This window comes from Vitis riparia, chromosome 16, assembly GCF_004353265.1.
Source record: "Vitis riparia cultivar Riparia Gloire de Montpellier isolate 1030 chromosome 16, EGFV_Vit.rip_1.0, whole genome shotgun sequence".
Classification (NCBI taxonomy): Eukaryota; Viridiplantae; Streptophyta; class Magnoliopsida; order Vitales; family Vitaceae; genus Vitis; species Vitis riparia.
The window spans coordinates 17,944,375-17,960,779 of record NC_048446.1 but is presented as its reverse complement, the minus strand read 5'-3'; the positions used below and the strand labels follow the sequence as shown (position 1 = coordinate 17,960,779).

General features: G+C 33.1%; 2 protein-coding genes across 2 annotated transcripts; both read right to left on the bottom strand.

Annotated features, from left to right (window-relative positions):
* Nucleotides 1-843: 843 nt before the first annotated feature.
* LOC117933350 (receptor-like protein EIX2) lies at nt 844-4,816 on the bottom strand. Its single transcript, XM_034854713.1, has 4 exons — nt 4,166-4,816; nt 1,216-1,862; nt 1,047-1,162; nt 844-908 (listed from the first exon to the last, which is right to left on the bottom strand). Exons 1-4 carry the CDS (start codon nt 4,814-4,816, stop codon nt 844-846), a joined length of 1,479 nt encoding a protein of 492 aa, XP_034710604.1.
* An 8,200-nt stretch (nt 4,817-13,016) lies between these two features.
* On the bottom strand, nt 13,017-16,405 carry LOC117932997 (receptor-like protein EIX2). The gene is made up of 3 exons (XM_034854344.1): nt 13,694-16,405; nt 13,432-13,516; nt 13,017-13,244 (listed from the first exon to the last, which is right to left on the bottom strand). Exons 1-2 carry the CDS (start codon nt 16,329-16,331, stop codon nt 13,455-13,457), a joined length of 2,700 nt encoding a protein of 899 aa, XP_034710235.1. The 5' UTR covers nt 16,332-16,405; the 3' UTR covers nt 13,017-13,244; nt 13,432-13,454.

Here is a 16,405-nt window from a genome sequence, read left to right as displayed (position 1 = left end):
GAATATATATAATTCTATATATTCAAAATGATACATTGCTAATTTTAATGATGACAAATTAAGAAAAATTAAAAAAGAAAAAAGAAAAAAGAATCCATCCAAATGGAACCTAAAGACAAAATAAGAGAAATAAAATGTTATTGCCCCTGGGTCTTAGCTTCACCTCACATTAAAATGGCAAGCAACTGACATTATGGTTGAACACAACTACTGAAGGGTCTTTTATTAATTGAAGGGCTAGAATTGCAAGTTTAATAAGGTATGAAGTTGGTACCTTAGAATATTACGTTAAAACACACACACTGTTGACTTTATTATGATACAACAACCCATGACCAAGTAGCAGTGATTAGGATACAACAGGAAATAAAAGAGTAGCAACTACATCATGATGAACAAGAACATCAATAAAGTTGATAAATTACAGCAATTCCAAGTACATTCCGCTTGAGTACATATCTTTCCACCACGCCATTGAAGTATGTCCTGCACCCTGAAACATCTTTGGAACAAGCTTAAACAACTATAATATGTAGAGCATGTCTATTATATGATTGACATTCTTAGGGATGAGCCATGATGAATGTTCAGAAGAAAATATTCCAAGTGGTTACACCGATTCCATCATATATATTATTATATATATATAGTTCTTCTCCATGATCTTTCACCTATCCCCTCCTATTCTGTGAGCATTATCCTTTTGCATATGCTGATGAAAAATACCTGTAAGTCATAGATCATTTAGTGAGCTTAAAATCTTTGGAAGACTACTATATATAACAAGCAAGTGGCAGGTCTAGATTAAGAGCTAAGAAGGCACTTCACCTGGACATGTTTTTCTTAAGATTCACCACTACCTCTTTCCTCCATTCTTTGCTGTTTGCAGATCCTTGGACATCTCAAACCTGTCAAAATCGAATTCCATTTTATTCCTGAAATTTGGTCATAGTAGGTTAGTGTTTGTATTTGAGAACAAAGTACTCTGCTGAAGCATTTGAATAAATGAATGAGAGGAAGATGGAAAATCTATATCTTTCACTTACTGATGCGGTATCTTCTGAAATGGTAGCGGAGCCAGCTCAATTTTAGCACTGTTGCCACATAAACCCGGTCTTTGATGTTGTCAAGGAACTTGAAGTAAGCATGCCTCCAAGCTCTCCTGCATAGAAGAGCACCAGAGACTCCCCAAAAGCTCACTATGAATCCAGTTGCCATACCAATATAAAACCATGATCTTTCGAAGCCGTCTCCATTTTCATCACTGGGATTCGGATTTTCATTCTCTGTGCAGTTTTCAAGAGAGGAGCTCCACAAAGTTCAGGGTTGCCAATGAAATCAAGAGCATCAAAGCTCTGGAGCTGTGTGCTTGAAGGAATTCTTCCAGAGAAATTGTTGTATGACAAGTCCAAGTGACTAAGAAATGTCAAATTAATGATGCTTTGAGGAACTTCACCCGAAAGATGGTTGTTCGAGAGATCTAGAGACTCTAAATATCCAATAACCCCGATTTTCTCTGGTATCCTTCCCATTAAATTATTTCGAGACAAGTTCAAAGACTGCAATCCAAAAAGACTAGAGATTTCAGAAGGGATTCCTCCTGACAAATTGTTACTTGAAAGGTCGACTATCCTCACTAATGGAAGGATACTACAGTATCTTGATTCCCTGCCTTTAATGACCAACAAAATATTCTCTGTGTATGGAATGTAAATTATATGATATTTTAAAGCATTAAATTTATCATCAATTGGACTGGGACTTGTAGCCATTGCACTGATATTTTTCAAGCACTTCGGTATGAATCCAGATAACCTGTTATCAGCAAGATCCAGTACTATAAGAGAAGAAAGTCGGCATATCTGTGGAGGAATATCCCCAAAGAATTCATTGGATCTTAACCGTAGAACCATTAGATGTGTTCTTCTCCTATCCAGCTAGGTATGTTTCCGGTAAGTTTATTTCCAGCAAAATCTATGAGGCCCAAAAATGTGCAGTTTCTGAGTGACAATGGTATACCTCCTGAAAAGCTATTATTGTCCAAATGCAATGCCTTGAGAGAAAATAAAGAGCCAATCAATTCAGGAATTTTACCTGATAGATTGTTGCTTCCCAAGTTTAAATGAGTCAAAGATTGCCACTGCAGCAAACAATGAGGAAGTTCCCCTGACAAAGCGTTATATGGTATGTTGAGTATCTCCAGTTTGCTTCTTGCATTCATCTTTTGGCACAAGAAAGAGGAAATCTGTCCGGATAATGAATTATTGGACATACGCAACGCAACAACATTTGGTGACTGTTGAGATATTAGGAATGCTTTCCTTATATCATTCTTTCCTTATATCATTTAGAGTTGAGATATTATGAATATTGAAATATTAGAAATATTAAGATATTAGGAATATTGAGATATTAGGAAAGCTGAGATATTAGGATATTAGTTGTGATTTCCTTATATTATTCTTTCCTTGTATCATCCTTTCCCATTCTTAGAATGGTGATTACCCTCTATATATACTCTGTACATGAACGAAAGAAAGTATGAATGAAAAACTGTCATTCATCAATTTGAAGATGGTATCAGAGCCAGGGAACTGAAATCCTGGATATTTTGCCGTAAGGCTAACAATTGTCCCTCCTTTGTGAGAGAGGAAAAAAAAATGAGTGAAAAAAAGTACTATTGTTTTTCAATCTGAAGGTACTTTCAATCCAGGAATTATTTTGACTGAATCAAACTATGACGTTTGGTCACAACTCGTGGAGATGCATATTGCCGAACGGGAAAAACTTTCCTACATCCAAGTGTGCAAGAAGCCTTAGTTGATCCAAGGTGGAAAGCAAGATTGGTTAGCCGATATCCTCACCAAAGTTGTCTCAAGTCAAGTATTCTCAAAATTTTTAGACAAGTTGGGCATGTGTGACATCTATGCACCAACTTGAGGGGGAGTGTTGAGATATTAGGAATGCTTTCCTTATATCATTCTTTCCTTATATCATTTAGAGTTGAGATATTATGAATATTGAAATATTAGAAATATTAAGATATTAGGAATATTGAGATATTAGGAAAGCTGAGATATTAGGATATTAGTTGTGATTTCCTTATATTATTCTTTCCTTGTATCATCCTTTCCCATTCTTAGAATGGTGATTACCCTCTATATATACTCTGTACATGAACGAAAGAAAGTATGAATGAAAAACTGTCATTCATCAATTTGAAGAGTGACAAATGTGGTAATTGACCCGTGAAGCAATTAGACTGTACAGAGAATACAGTACTATTTAGCAGAACTTGGGATAAATCTCCACTTATCTGGTTATGATCAAGATAGATAATTCGAATATGTGAAGCCCACTTCCAGAACCACTTTGGAGCTGTGTCCACAATTCCTGCCTCGTACAAATCTAAAATCTGAAGGGATCTTTGTGTTTGTAGCCATAGAGGAAACCTGGGACCCATCTTGCAAAAACGCATTCCTAAGTATTTAAGCTGAAAAGGAGGAATCCAGTCGCGGCTCACATTGAATACAACAGATGTCATAGACGCGTATAAGTACTTCAACTTGGAGAGTTTGGCAAAATGTACTTCCGATACTGTTCCTTCTATGGAGTTGTTTCCGATGTAAAGTACCACCAAATTTGAAAGAAGTCCCAGATTCCTTGGAACAGTGCCATTTAACTTATTACTATAAAGAAATAAGTAAGACAAGGATGATAGGTTTCCCAACGAGGAAGGAATAGAGCCATCTAACTTATTTTGATGAAGATATAGCCGAGACAAGGATGATAGGTTTCCCAACCGTGAAGGAATAGGGCCACATAAGAAATTAGAAAAAAGTGAAACAAGTGTTAGATGTTTGAGCTGCCCTGAAGAGTCTGGAATTTGCCCTGTTAACATATTGACCGATAAATTTAGATAGTGTATGTTCTGAAGATTTGATATGGTGCTCGGAATCTGACCCTGTAGAGAATTGTCACTCAGGTCCAGAGACCTAAGACTACTGAGATTAAACAACCAACTTGGCATGTTGTGATTGAAGTTGTTAGAAGGAAGATACAGGACTGTGAGAGATGTAAAATTGACATACCCAAGTGATGAAATCATGTTATTAAGTTGACAATTGGACAAGATTAGCTCTGAAAGGGAAGCGAGCAGACTTACAGAATCAAGCCAATGAGCATCCCTGTGAAGGTCAATCCAAGTCATGTCCAAGGATACCAAGGAAGAAAGAAGAGAAATCCAACTAAAATTCTCAACATAAAGCCCAGAATTTCCTCCTAGGTGGAGGTGGCGAAGGCTTGAGAGATTTCCAAGCTGATGAGGTATTAGGCCACCAAATGAAGCACCCCAGAGGTCAAGATGTCTTAGACTCCTCATAGAGCCAAGGAAACTAGGAATGGGAGCACCTCCAAAATCATTTGTGCTCAAATCCAAGAAATTCAAATGTTCCAACTCTAGCAAAGCAGGACTAATCTCACCTCTCAAAGCAGACCTGCCATTGAATTTAACAGCATAAGGGTCGTATGTATTACCGAGATGGAGCTCAACTACGCGACCAGACACGTTGTTGCAGCGGACACCTGCCCATCCACAACAGTCTTCAGTGAGAGACCAAGAAGAGAGGCTGTTTGCAGGATCGGTGAGAGCTTGTTTGAAGCGGAGAAGGGCCTGTTTCTCCTTTTCATTGCAGGCCAAGGAGTTTGGTTTGCATAAGCTTAAGATGGCTAACAAGAGAAACACCATGATTGAATTGGAGTTTCTCATGATTGCAGAAGTAGAAGCAGAGCACAGGCAAGGAAAAGCAAGGGTCATACTACCTACTCTCATGTGGGAGTATTTAAAGGGCGTTTGGCCTCATGTCTAGTCCCATATTCTGCAAATGTTATATTAAAACTATGTCATCGCTTAAAAAAAGCATCTTAAATGTTTAAAATAAATAAAAATAAAAAATCCTCAGCCAATTTGAGCAATAAATTGTTAAATACTTTGGTTATGTTTATTCACAGAAAATTTATGAGGAAAATGTAAGGAAATAGATAGAAGGAAAATAAAATATATATTTAAAGTTAATAAATTATTTTTATATGTTTCTTAAATTTATTTTACTTATTTTTCCTCTTCTATCCAAAGATTAAATAATTTGAAACTAATTTAAAATTTCTTTTTATACTTTTTAGTGAAACCAAATATGAAAACATTATTTTTCTTTTTCTTTTTTTTCCTTTTTTTTAGTACTTTTCTAATCCAAACATAATAATAAATTTTTTAAAATAATTTGTTGATATTCATTTTTTTTTAAAAAAAAAATCTTATATTAGATTTGGGGTATGATGTAGTAGTTTGGATACAACTTATACCACTTTGAGCGTGTGAAAATTTCCATATCATATGAGTCAACCATAGCATAAACTTACTTAGAAAGTTGAATCACTTAAATCATTTTTTCTATCCTATGTTTGATTTTTAGAAAAGTACTATAAAAAAATAAGGAAAATGTTTTCTTATCTTTGGATTACTATAAAAACATAGTAAATAAAATCAAATATAATTCAAATTAATTAAAAGTTTATGTATTTTCATATCATTTGATCTTTATATATAATAGTTAAAATAAGTTAAATAAATTGGAAATATATAGCTAATAAAAATAATTTACTTACTTTAAATTAAATTTTCTATTTTCTTTATTTTTTATTTCCTTCTACTTTTCCTCTTTATTTATTTTTCTTTTAATTTACTTCAATTTTTTTTCGAGAACCAAGTAGAACTTAGTTTCTTTTTTTTTTTTTTTTTTTTCCTTAGTATTCTTTTAGAACCAAGCATAGCATTAAAATCATTGGAAGCCAATTCAATGGTGGAGTTAACATTCAGGAGTTTGAATAAACATTAGAAAATATACTAGTTTTTAAACATTTTTTAATTTCTCATCTTTTGTATCTTCCTTCACAAAGTAAACATAAAATCATGAATTTGTTTGTTTGTCTTCCCAATTCCTAGTATTGTCTAATATATAACAAAAATATGAAAACAAAATTATTTTTCATTAATATGTATAATTTAAAAGAGACAATAATGCTCAAAAAAACATTATTAGTGTAGTATTATATGTATACAAAGCAATAATAATAATAAAAAAATAAATAATAAATCAATAAAATTTAATTTAGGTGAAAATCTAATAAATGAAATGTACAAAATTATTGTCACTAATGCCTTCTCAAAAAATTATTGTGGAAGAAGCAAAATGTTTTTGAGAAAACTTGATTATTAGTTATTTATATGACCTCCAAAATCTTCCTTCTCATCCCGCAAAATAGATCCAAATAGATCCAAAAAAATTAATTGTAGAAACCTAGAGAGGCAGTGTTTTATGCTTTTGGAATCAAACAAGAAGTTGGATAATGACTTTGAAGCCTGCAAAGTCATTAATGGAATATATGGGTAAAGTAAAGGAATTCTTAAATTTATTTTAAAAAATATGTTAAAAAAATGATATTTTCTAAAAATAAGGGTGCTTTACAATTATTTTTAAAACCATTTTTCAAAGGATAAAAAAAAAAACAAAAACCTCATTTCAATAAATATATTTTAATCTTTTTGGAACAAGTCACCAATAGATCCAAGATTCCATTTGCGTGTTTACGCTTTTAGAATCTAATTCAAACGTCAAGTAGGGAATTGGGAAATGACTTTGAAGTGTTCAAATATGTAGGTAAAGAAAAAGTAAACCATTTTTTCTATCTTAAATAAAAATTATTCTTATGGATAAAAAAAAAACCCATTTTTTTCCAAAACAATTTTTATTTTGATTTTATTATTAAAATAAAAAATAGGTTTGTAACTATTAATAAATTTAAAAATAAATCATTTTTAGTAAAATATGAATATTAATTTAATAATAAACTCATAACTTAGTTTTTTTGTTAAATCATGTTTGATTTCTAATATATTTTATTAGTGAAAATTTTGAAAAAATATAATCATGTATGAAAAAAATAACAAAGTGATTGATATTCTATAATTTTCTTAGTATTAATTGGATTATTTTTTTGTTTCAAATTATTTTTAAAAATTAGTAAATATTATGTATAAGAGTTGCTTGATTTGAAATTTTTTGCTAATGAAAAAACATTTAAAAAGTTAAAGAAAATTCAAAAAAAGATGTGTAATTTAGAAAGTTTATATTAGAAGATTTCAATATTGGTTATGAAGAAAATAAAAAGGGAAAAAATTGTATTCTACTTATTTGCTTTTTGTACTTTTTAAATTAGTTTTTTTCTATATTTTGGTTTGTTTTTAGAATAAATGAATACAACAACTTCTACTTGTCTAAAAATCATTCCTTATTTTTAAAAATTGTTCAAGAAAACAATGAACAAACAATATATTTAATTATTTTAATTATAAACTATTTTATATTTTTAATTGAAAACCAACACATCAACGAGAAAATCAAGCATAAGACCGTTGAAACCAACTAGCCTTTTGACTATCCCTTAATTATCTCCTTGTAGTTCAATTTCCTAAAATCATGGTATGATTTTCAACTCAGAATCATATCATTTCCTTAATTATCTCCTTATAGTTTCAATTCCTAAAATCATGGGTATGATTTTAACTCAAGAATCATATCCTTCCTTCCTTTTCACTTTCTATCCATTGCATTTTGGTATATAAAAAATATGTAGAAACTTGAATAAAATAACAAGCAACAATAATTCTTGCATTCATTTTTCAAATCTCCAAAATTCATTATGTTATCAAAGCTTGCTCTTCAAAGGCCTATCTATTGAAGGACACAAAACTCTCCATTCAATCATTTCATCAATGCTCTAGCCTAATTTCCATCCCGTTGTCCACCATAAACTTTCTCCTCTAGAAGGCTTAAATTTTGCCATCGATTCAAAGTCTCGTCCTAGAACATCATATCAAAAATCATTCACAATTCGTTGATGAAGTCCTTGATTCTGAATGGATAGTGTTAAAAAATCCAAATAAGGAACAATGGATTAATTTTTTAGTTTTAAATTATTCTTAAAAATTAGTAAATCTTATGTAGAAGAGTTGCTTGATTTGAAATATTTTGTTAATGAAAAAATATTTAAAAAAGTTAAGGAAAAAAAATGTGTAATTTAGAAAGATTATATTGGAAGATTTTCAATGGTGAAAAGAAAATAAAATATCCAAGAAATGGATAAAGATGACGCTCAAATGGGATTTAAGCCTAATAGCTCCAAATTATTTTAGAATTTTTTTCTAAAACAAAATAGCTAATTTTGTTGCAAATCAATTTTATAATTTTTGAATTTTATATAGCTAATTAATTTCCCACAAAAGAAAATCTTTTTACAAAATCCTTTACCTCTATCATGCAATATAGATTTACAATGATGCATAAAGCTCATGATATAGATCTACTTTTTAGTTATATTAGAGAGAAAATAAGGAAAAAAAAAAGGAAAAGAAAATGAAATAACATTTAAAATCAATAAATTATTTTTAAATGTTGTATGATATGTATATTGAGTCTAAATCCTTTAAATTTAAGCTTTTAGAAAATTTAATAGTTTAATATGGTAGTATAGTTTGATTTGAAGAAAAATTTACAATTTTTGGTACTTCTTCCCCCCAATTTGTAATTCTTTTTAAATATTGGTACACTTATTCTAACTTTTTTATATAAAGAGTATATAATTTTAAAATACCAAAATCTCTAACTAATTTTAATTATATTTTATCTTCTTTACTATTTTTTTAATAACAAAATGAAAACCCACCTCCAAATTGACTATTAGAAAGCTATAATTTTCTCCATTTCCACATCAAAACTATCTCCTTTAAAAACACTCTTAACAATTGACATTTTGTTGAGATATTAGGAATGCTTTCCTTATATCATTCTTTCCTTGTATCATTTAGTATTGAAATATTAGGAATGTTTAGATATTAGGAATATTGAGATATTAGGATATTAGTTGTTATTTCCTTATATCATTCTTTCCCATTCTTAGAATGGTGATTACCCTCTATATATATTCTATACATGAACGAATGAAAGAATAAATGAAAAAACTACCATTTATCAATTTGAAGATGGTATCAGAGCCATAGAATTGAAATCCTGGATATTTTGTCACTATGGTAGTCCGACAGCGATCAATCATCCTAAGACAAGCCCTAATATTGATAAGTCAACCTCAAATGCACTCACTGCAATAAAACTAATCTTACCAGTCTGGATATCCCACAATTTCAAAGCAATGACTCTTGGTATGACTAGGAAAACAATGAGGGAACCAAGGGTTCGAACCATGGACCTTTAGATCATGTTAGGCTATCACCACTTTGTTATTATTGATAATAATCATGATCAACGGAATAAGGATTCCAAGAAAACCTAGATTGTAACTGTTGCCGAAATAAAAACAAAGGCTAATGTTGCTAAAAAGCCTCTGCATTGGTAGCCGCTACAAATCATGGTGGTAAGTTTTTAAATACTTTTACACCTGTTATTAATAGTGCATTGATAATTGATTCTGATACTACAGATCATATGACTTTTGATTTCTAAACAGGTTTCACCCCTTAGACCTTCCTCACAAAAAATTGTTTCCACAGCCAATGGTAACACAACCCCAGTCATTGGGGAAGGATCCTTAACTCTTACTGATACTTTGAATTTGGATTCTGTTTTAGTTGTTCCATCTCTAGATTACAATCTTTTATTAGTTTCTCAAATCACTGCAGTCTTATCTTGTATTGTCATTTTTTTGCCTGAATTTTGTGTGATTAAGGACATCCAAACAAGATAGACAATTGGTTGTGGTATTAAGCGGGGAAAACTCTATTACTTGGACTTGCATTCAAAGGATTCAAATAAGTTACAACAAGCCTTGATGGCAGATGGATTTGAGGAGGAGAAGAAAAAGTCTGAAATTTGGTTGTGGCATCGACGTCTGGGACATGCTTCCTTTGGTTATTTAAAAAAATTGTTTCCTAGTTTGTTTGCAAAGAGTGATATTTCTGGTTCCGTTATGATATTTGTGAATTGGCTAAAAACCATCGTGCTTCGTTTCCGTTAATTTTGAATAAAAGTCCGCTTCCTTTTATGGTTATACATTCTAATGTTTAGGCCCATCCAAAGTCCCAACTTTGAGTGGCTCACGTTGATTTGTTACTTTTATTGATGATTGTACCAGAATGACATGGTTATGCTTGATGAAGACCAAAGATGAAGTGAACTTGTTGTTTCAAAATTTTCATAAAATGATTGAAACTCAGTACAATGCAAAGGTTCGGGATTTGCGTAGTGATAATGGTGGAGAATATCAAAGTTCTGATCTTCAAAAGTATTTGGAAGAACATGGCATCATTCATCAGACTACTTGTTCCAATACACCCTAGCAAAATGGAGTCGCTGAATGGAAAAATCGGCACTTGTTAAAGGTTGTTCGTGCTTCCTTGATAGGAGCAAAAATATTAAGGAAACTAATTTTTGTATTTAGTTTTACGATGAAAAAATAAAAGAAAATCATTTGACCCCATTGGTTTGAATTTTATCAAATACTTCTCTTATTTTCAATAAAAGATGAGGTGAATAAAAATAATAAATGAAAAAAATATAAGAGGTATTTGATGAAATTTTAAACCAATAAGGGTTAGATGTTCCATCCAAAACCATAGAGAAGATGAATGAAATTAACTTTCTAAAATAATTAATTGGTTTCAATTTTTTTTTTCACTTTTTCTTTCCTTATATTTTCCTCTTTATTTTCTTTCCTTCACATTCTCCCTTAAATTTTACAAAAACCAAACTTAGCCTAAAGGTAATCAATTGCCCCCCAAAATCTTCACTATTATCCAAATACAAGGACTTATAGTCCATGTAAATGCATCAAGACAAATTTTACAAGACCTCAAAAAAGATGACTCATGCCAAGGGAGAAACTGGGATCCAAAATGCAAGAATTTAATGACATACAATCAATGTTTAAAACAAGTAGAGGGGCCTTTTGAGTTCATATAATTGATTACTTAAAAGTTGTGGTTTGCTAACGTAAAATGACAATTTTTCCTCACTAATTTCTTTCCCTTCCATTCTCCCTCAAATTTTTCAAAAACCAAACTTAGCCTAAAGTTAATCAACTGAACGCCAAGTCTTCACTATTATCAAATGCAAGGACTTATAGTTCATGGTAAATGCATAGAGACCAACTGCCCAAGACCTCCATAAAGATGACTTATGCCAAGGAAGAAATTGTGATCCAAAATATAATATTTTAATGCCACACAATACATGTTTAAAACAAGTGGAGGGGCCTTTAAGTTCATATAGTTGATTACTTCAAAGCTATGGGTTTTCTAATGCAAATTTCTAGGTTTAGAATGACAATTTTTTTTCTTTGTATTTATTTCCAATGCCCTCTCAAGTTTTCCAAAAACCATACCTAACCTAAAGTTAATCAACTAATCCAAAAGTCTTCACAATTATCAAATACAAGGACTTGTAGTTCATGGTAAACACATGAAGACAAACTTCCTAAGACTTCCATAAAGATGACGCAAAATGACAATTCCCCTCACTATTTTATTTCCCTCCCATTCTCCCTCAAATTTTCCAAAAATCAAACTTAACCTTAAAGTCATTCAAACTGATCCCAAAAGTCTTTACTATAATAAAATACAACGATTTATAGTTCACGATAAACGCATGGAGACAAACTTCCTAAGACCTCCACAAAGATGACTTATGCCAAGCAATCCAAAATGCAAGAATTTAATGCCATATAATTGATGTTTAAAACAAGTGGAGGGGCCCTTTGAGTTCATATAGTTGATTACTTGAAAGCTATGGGTTTGCTAATGCAGATTTCTGGGTTTAGAATGACAATTTTTTCCCCTTATATTTATTTCCTATGCATTACCTCTCAAATTTTCCAAAAACCAAACCTAGCATAAAGTTAATCAACTAACCCCAAAGTCTTCACTACTATCAAATACAAGGACTTATGGTTCATGGTAAACACATGGAGACAAACTTACCAAGACCTCCATAAATATGACTTTTACCAAGGGAGAAATTGTGCTCCAAAATGCAAGAATTTAATGTCATATAATCAATGTTTAAAACAAGTGGGGGGCCGTTGAGTTCATATAATTGATTACTTAAGAGTTATGGTTTGATAAGGTATATTTTTGGGCATAGAATTATAATTTTTTCCTCTTTATTTTCTTTCCCTCACATTTTCCCTCAAAATTTTCAAAAACTAGATTTAACCTAAAGTTAATCAACTGACCCCAAAAGAAGCATAGGCATATATAGAATATAATTCAAGGGCTCCTTATGGTTACAAGCTCATGTTTTCTGCAATCAAAACCCCACAGGTAACATAAAAAATCTGTTTTTTCTTTTTACCAATATATACTATTTCATGGAAAATGATTTTCCTCCTATATTTTGTTAATCCAATATGTACTTTTTTAAGTGTTTTGCCTCCAAGTTGCAAGACATTGGGTCAATGGCTGGGTTTTCATATCAATGACTTTGATGCATTTTCTGCGTTCTCCACGACATAAATGTTAAAAAAAAAATTAATAAAAAAAGGCACTTAAGGCTCCTTTGGATTTGTCCAAATGTTGGACTGCCGCTCAAAGAGAACAATAAAGTCAATCAACTGATCTCGAAAGTCTTTGAGTACCATTCAAATTTGTGGACTTAGACCATCGGGTAAACGCTAGGAAACAAACTATCAAGACTTGTGAAGATCTCTCTTTACTTCAATAATTTAATATCTGAAAAAGATTTCCTTGGCTTTGAAAATTAAGCTTGTGCTTCCCCCAAATCCCAATTCTATTAACATTTCAATGGGGATGGAGCTAAAGCACCACCATCTTAGTTTCCTCATTTTGCTCTTTGTTACTCTATTTCTAGCAAAACTGATTCATTATGATTTGGAAACTTCTAAGTGGCTGTTTTATTAGCTGAAATACCTGCAAATGATATCTATGAAAATATCTGAATGCTCATCTTATGATGATATATAACAAGAAGTAACTTAGCTAGTATAACGTACATAACAGCAAATAACATAGAATAAAGTATAATATCCATAACAACACCACCAAGTTGATAATTAGAAGAGCAATTCTAAATGCTGCAGACTTGAGAACAAAATCTTTAGGCGTCTCAGTACTGAAGTTGTGGAAACATGTCAACTTGATGAGGTTATGCAGGTGCTCCCTGCAAATATTTAAAACCAGGTTATAATGAACTAATAGAAAGGTTTAGTTTGGCAATGGAATAATACAAATTTTGAAATGACAAGTTACTTCTCTTCTTCAATCTTCTCCTCTTCTTTCATTTTAGAGGCATCGGAACACTAGTACAATAAGAAAATATCGGGTTAGAGGGTTAAGAAGACATCCACCTGGAATGTTTTCCCCGGTTTCTTCAAGTTCCACCACCATCCATTACCTTCTCTCTTTCGCTGCGACCCCTTAAACATCGTAAATCTGTCAAAAACAAAATTCATGTCATCTGAGACAAATACATTCAATTAAGTACACGATGAAACAGGGATAAAATGGCAGAACCTACAGCATCAACAAGAACAAATGAGTGTTTAGAGAAAAATTGAATTTGATGCAAAACTTTACATGAGGTAATGAAAATATGTTTTTTTCCCTTACCGAGAAAGTATCTTCTCAGGTTGTTTTGCAACCATTTCAACCTTAATGCTATAACCACATAGACCCTGTCTTTCATGTCATCAAGAACCCGAAAATAAGCATGCCTCCAAGCTCTTTTGAAAATGAGAGCTCCACAAACTCCCCAGAACCCCACAACAAATCCCGTTCCCATGCCAATGTAAAACCATGCGATTTCAGGATGTTCTCCACTTTCTTCATCGGTGTTTGTATCTTGAGGCTCTTCATCTTTTGTGCAGTTTTTGGTAAGAGGGGCTCCACACAGTTCAGCATTGCCAAAGAAAGAAAGCGGATCCAAGCTTTGAAGCTGGGTGCTTGAAGGAATTCTTCCAGAAAAATTGTTGTACGACACGTTCAGATGACTAAGAAATGTTAAATTGGCAATGCTTTGAGGAATTTCACCTGAAAGACGGTTTCTAGAGAGATCCAAAGATTCTAAGTATTCCATGCCTCCAATTTTCGCTGATATCATTCCCCTTAAATGATTGCAAGATAAGTTTAGAAATTGCAATCCGGAGAGACTAAAGATTTCAACTGGGATTGATCCTGATAAATTGTTACTTGAAAGGTCGATGGCCCTAACATATTTAAGAATCTCTTTATACTCTGATTCCCTCCCCTTTATATCTAAAACAAGACTTACCATGTAAGATTCATAATCGTAGTCTGCTTCCAAAGCATCATACCAAATATCATACTGACCCCGGATAGGTCCTTCAGCCATAGCACTGAAATTATTCAAGCACTTCGGTATCTCTCCTGATAGATTATTATCAGCGAAATTCAATACTATAAGAGAAGAAAGTTGGCATATTTGTGGAGGAATAATGCCGTTGAATTTATTGGATCTTAAATGGATAACCATTAGAGTTGTCCTCTCAACAATCCACCTGGGTATAATCCCTGAAAATTTATTGTCACTTAGATTTATCAGCCCCAAAACCTTGCAGTTCTCTAGTGATGAAGGTACATCTCCATAGAAGGAATTGTTGTGCAAGCTCAATGCTTTAAGTCCAACCAAAGAACCCATGGAATTGGGGATTTTACCAGATAGATTGTTGCTTCCCAGGCTTACATGAGTAAGAGACGGCCAATGCATCCAACAATCAGAAAGTTCCCCTGATAAAGCATTAATTGATACGTCAAGGACCTCCAATTTACTTCTTCCATTCATCTTTTGGCACATGAAAGGGGAAATCTGTCCCGAGAATGAATTGTTAGCAATATTCAACACAACAACATTCGGAGAGAGACGTGGCAACCGACCTGAGAAGCAATTAGAACTCAAATCGATGATAGTATTGTTTAGTACAACTTGGGGTAAGTCCCCAGATATCCGGTTATTAGAGAGATGGATCTGATCGATGTATGAAGCGAATTTCCAGAACCAGTTCGGAGCTGTGTCCTCAATTCCTGACCCAGAAAAGTCTAGATAGGAAAGAGACTTTTGGGTCTGTAGCCATGCCGGAAACTTGGGACCTATCTTGCAGGAAGAAATTAACAGAAATTGAAGCTGAAAAGGAGGAGTCCAGTTGGATTTCACATTGAAAAAGAAGGATGTCTCTGATATCTGTACTACCTTCAATTTTGAAAGTGTTGTAAAATGTGCTTCTGATACAGCACCGGTCAAGGAGTCATATCCCAGAGCCAAGGACATCAAATTTGAAAGACGCCCCATACTCGTAGGAAGAGAACCATTTAACCCATTAGCATAAAGATTTAATGCCCTTAAGGAGGATAAGTTTCCTATGGATGTAGGAATAGGGCCATGAAAGGAATTAGAAAAAAGATCAAGATCTTCTAGATATTTAAAGTGGCCCAAGGACTCTGGAATTTGCCCCTTGAATTGATTTTCTGATAGAATTAAAAAAGCAAGACTACTGAGATTAAACAACCAATTTGGCATTTCTTGATTGATTTTGTTCTCAGAAAGATCGAGGACTGTGAGAGATGTGAAATTGTCATACCCGAGAGATGAAGTCATATTGCTATCAAGTTCACAATCGGACAAGTGCAGCTCTGAAAGAGAAGGGAACATAGACACAGATTCAAGCCAATGGACTTCCCTGTGAAGGTCGACCCGATCCATGCCTAGGTACTTCAAAAAAACAAGATGAGAAATCCAACCAAGATTCTCAACGTACAGCCTATTGTAACCTCCCAGATCCAGGTGACGAAGAGTCGAGAGATTTCCAAGCTGATGAGGGACTAGTCCACCAAATCCAGCATAGGAGAGGTCAAGATATCTCAAACTCCCCATGGAACCCAGGAAACTTGGAATTGGAGAACCTTTAAAATCATTCGAGCTCAAGTCTAAGTGATCCAAAAATTCTAATTTGAGCAAAGCAGGACTAATCTCACCTCCCAAATTCATATCAGCAAGTTCGAGCTTGAGAACTCGAGCAGTGACATTGCTGCAGTGGACTCCTCGCCATCCACAACAGTCTTCTTTAATAGACCAAGAAGACAGCTGGTTTGCAGGGTCAAGAAGAGCGTGTTTGAAGCTCAGAAGGGCTTGTTTCTCCTTTTCATTACAAACCAAGTTGTTTGCCCTGCATGACCTTAAAATTGTTGAGCACAGAAACCAAAGCAAAAGAACACCTAGAATTGCTTTTCTCATGACTTCTGAACAACCCAGTAGAGGAAGAGTTCAAAGAAGAAATACGTACATTGCTGCGCCAGCGGATATAAAGC

Excerpts from the sequence above, each read along its gene's own strand:
- LOC117933350 (XM_034854713.1), bottom strand. The coding sequence starts at position 4,816 with ATGACCCTTGCTTTTCCTTGCCTGTGCTCTGCTTCTACTTCTGCAATC. Across the intron at positions 1,163-1,215 it reads CATGGTTTTATATTGGTATG|GAGAGCTTGGAGGCATGCTT; the intron begins GCAACTGGATTC and ends TCTTCTATGCAG. Across the intron at positions 909-1,046 it reads TTTCAGAAGATACCGCATCA|GTTTGAGATGTCCAAGGATC; the intron begins GTAAGTGAAAGA and ends CGATTTTGACAG.
- LOC117932997 (XM_034854344.1), bottom strand. The coding sequence starts at position 16,331 with ATGAGAAAAGCAATTCTAGGTGTTCTTTTGCTTTGGTTTCTGTGCTCA. Across the intron at positions 13,517-13,693 it reads CCTGAGAAGATACTTTCTCG|ATTTACGATGTTTAAGGGGT; the intron begins GTAAGGGAAAAA and ends TGTTTTTGACAG.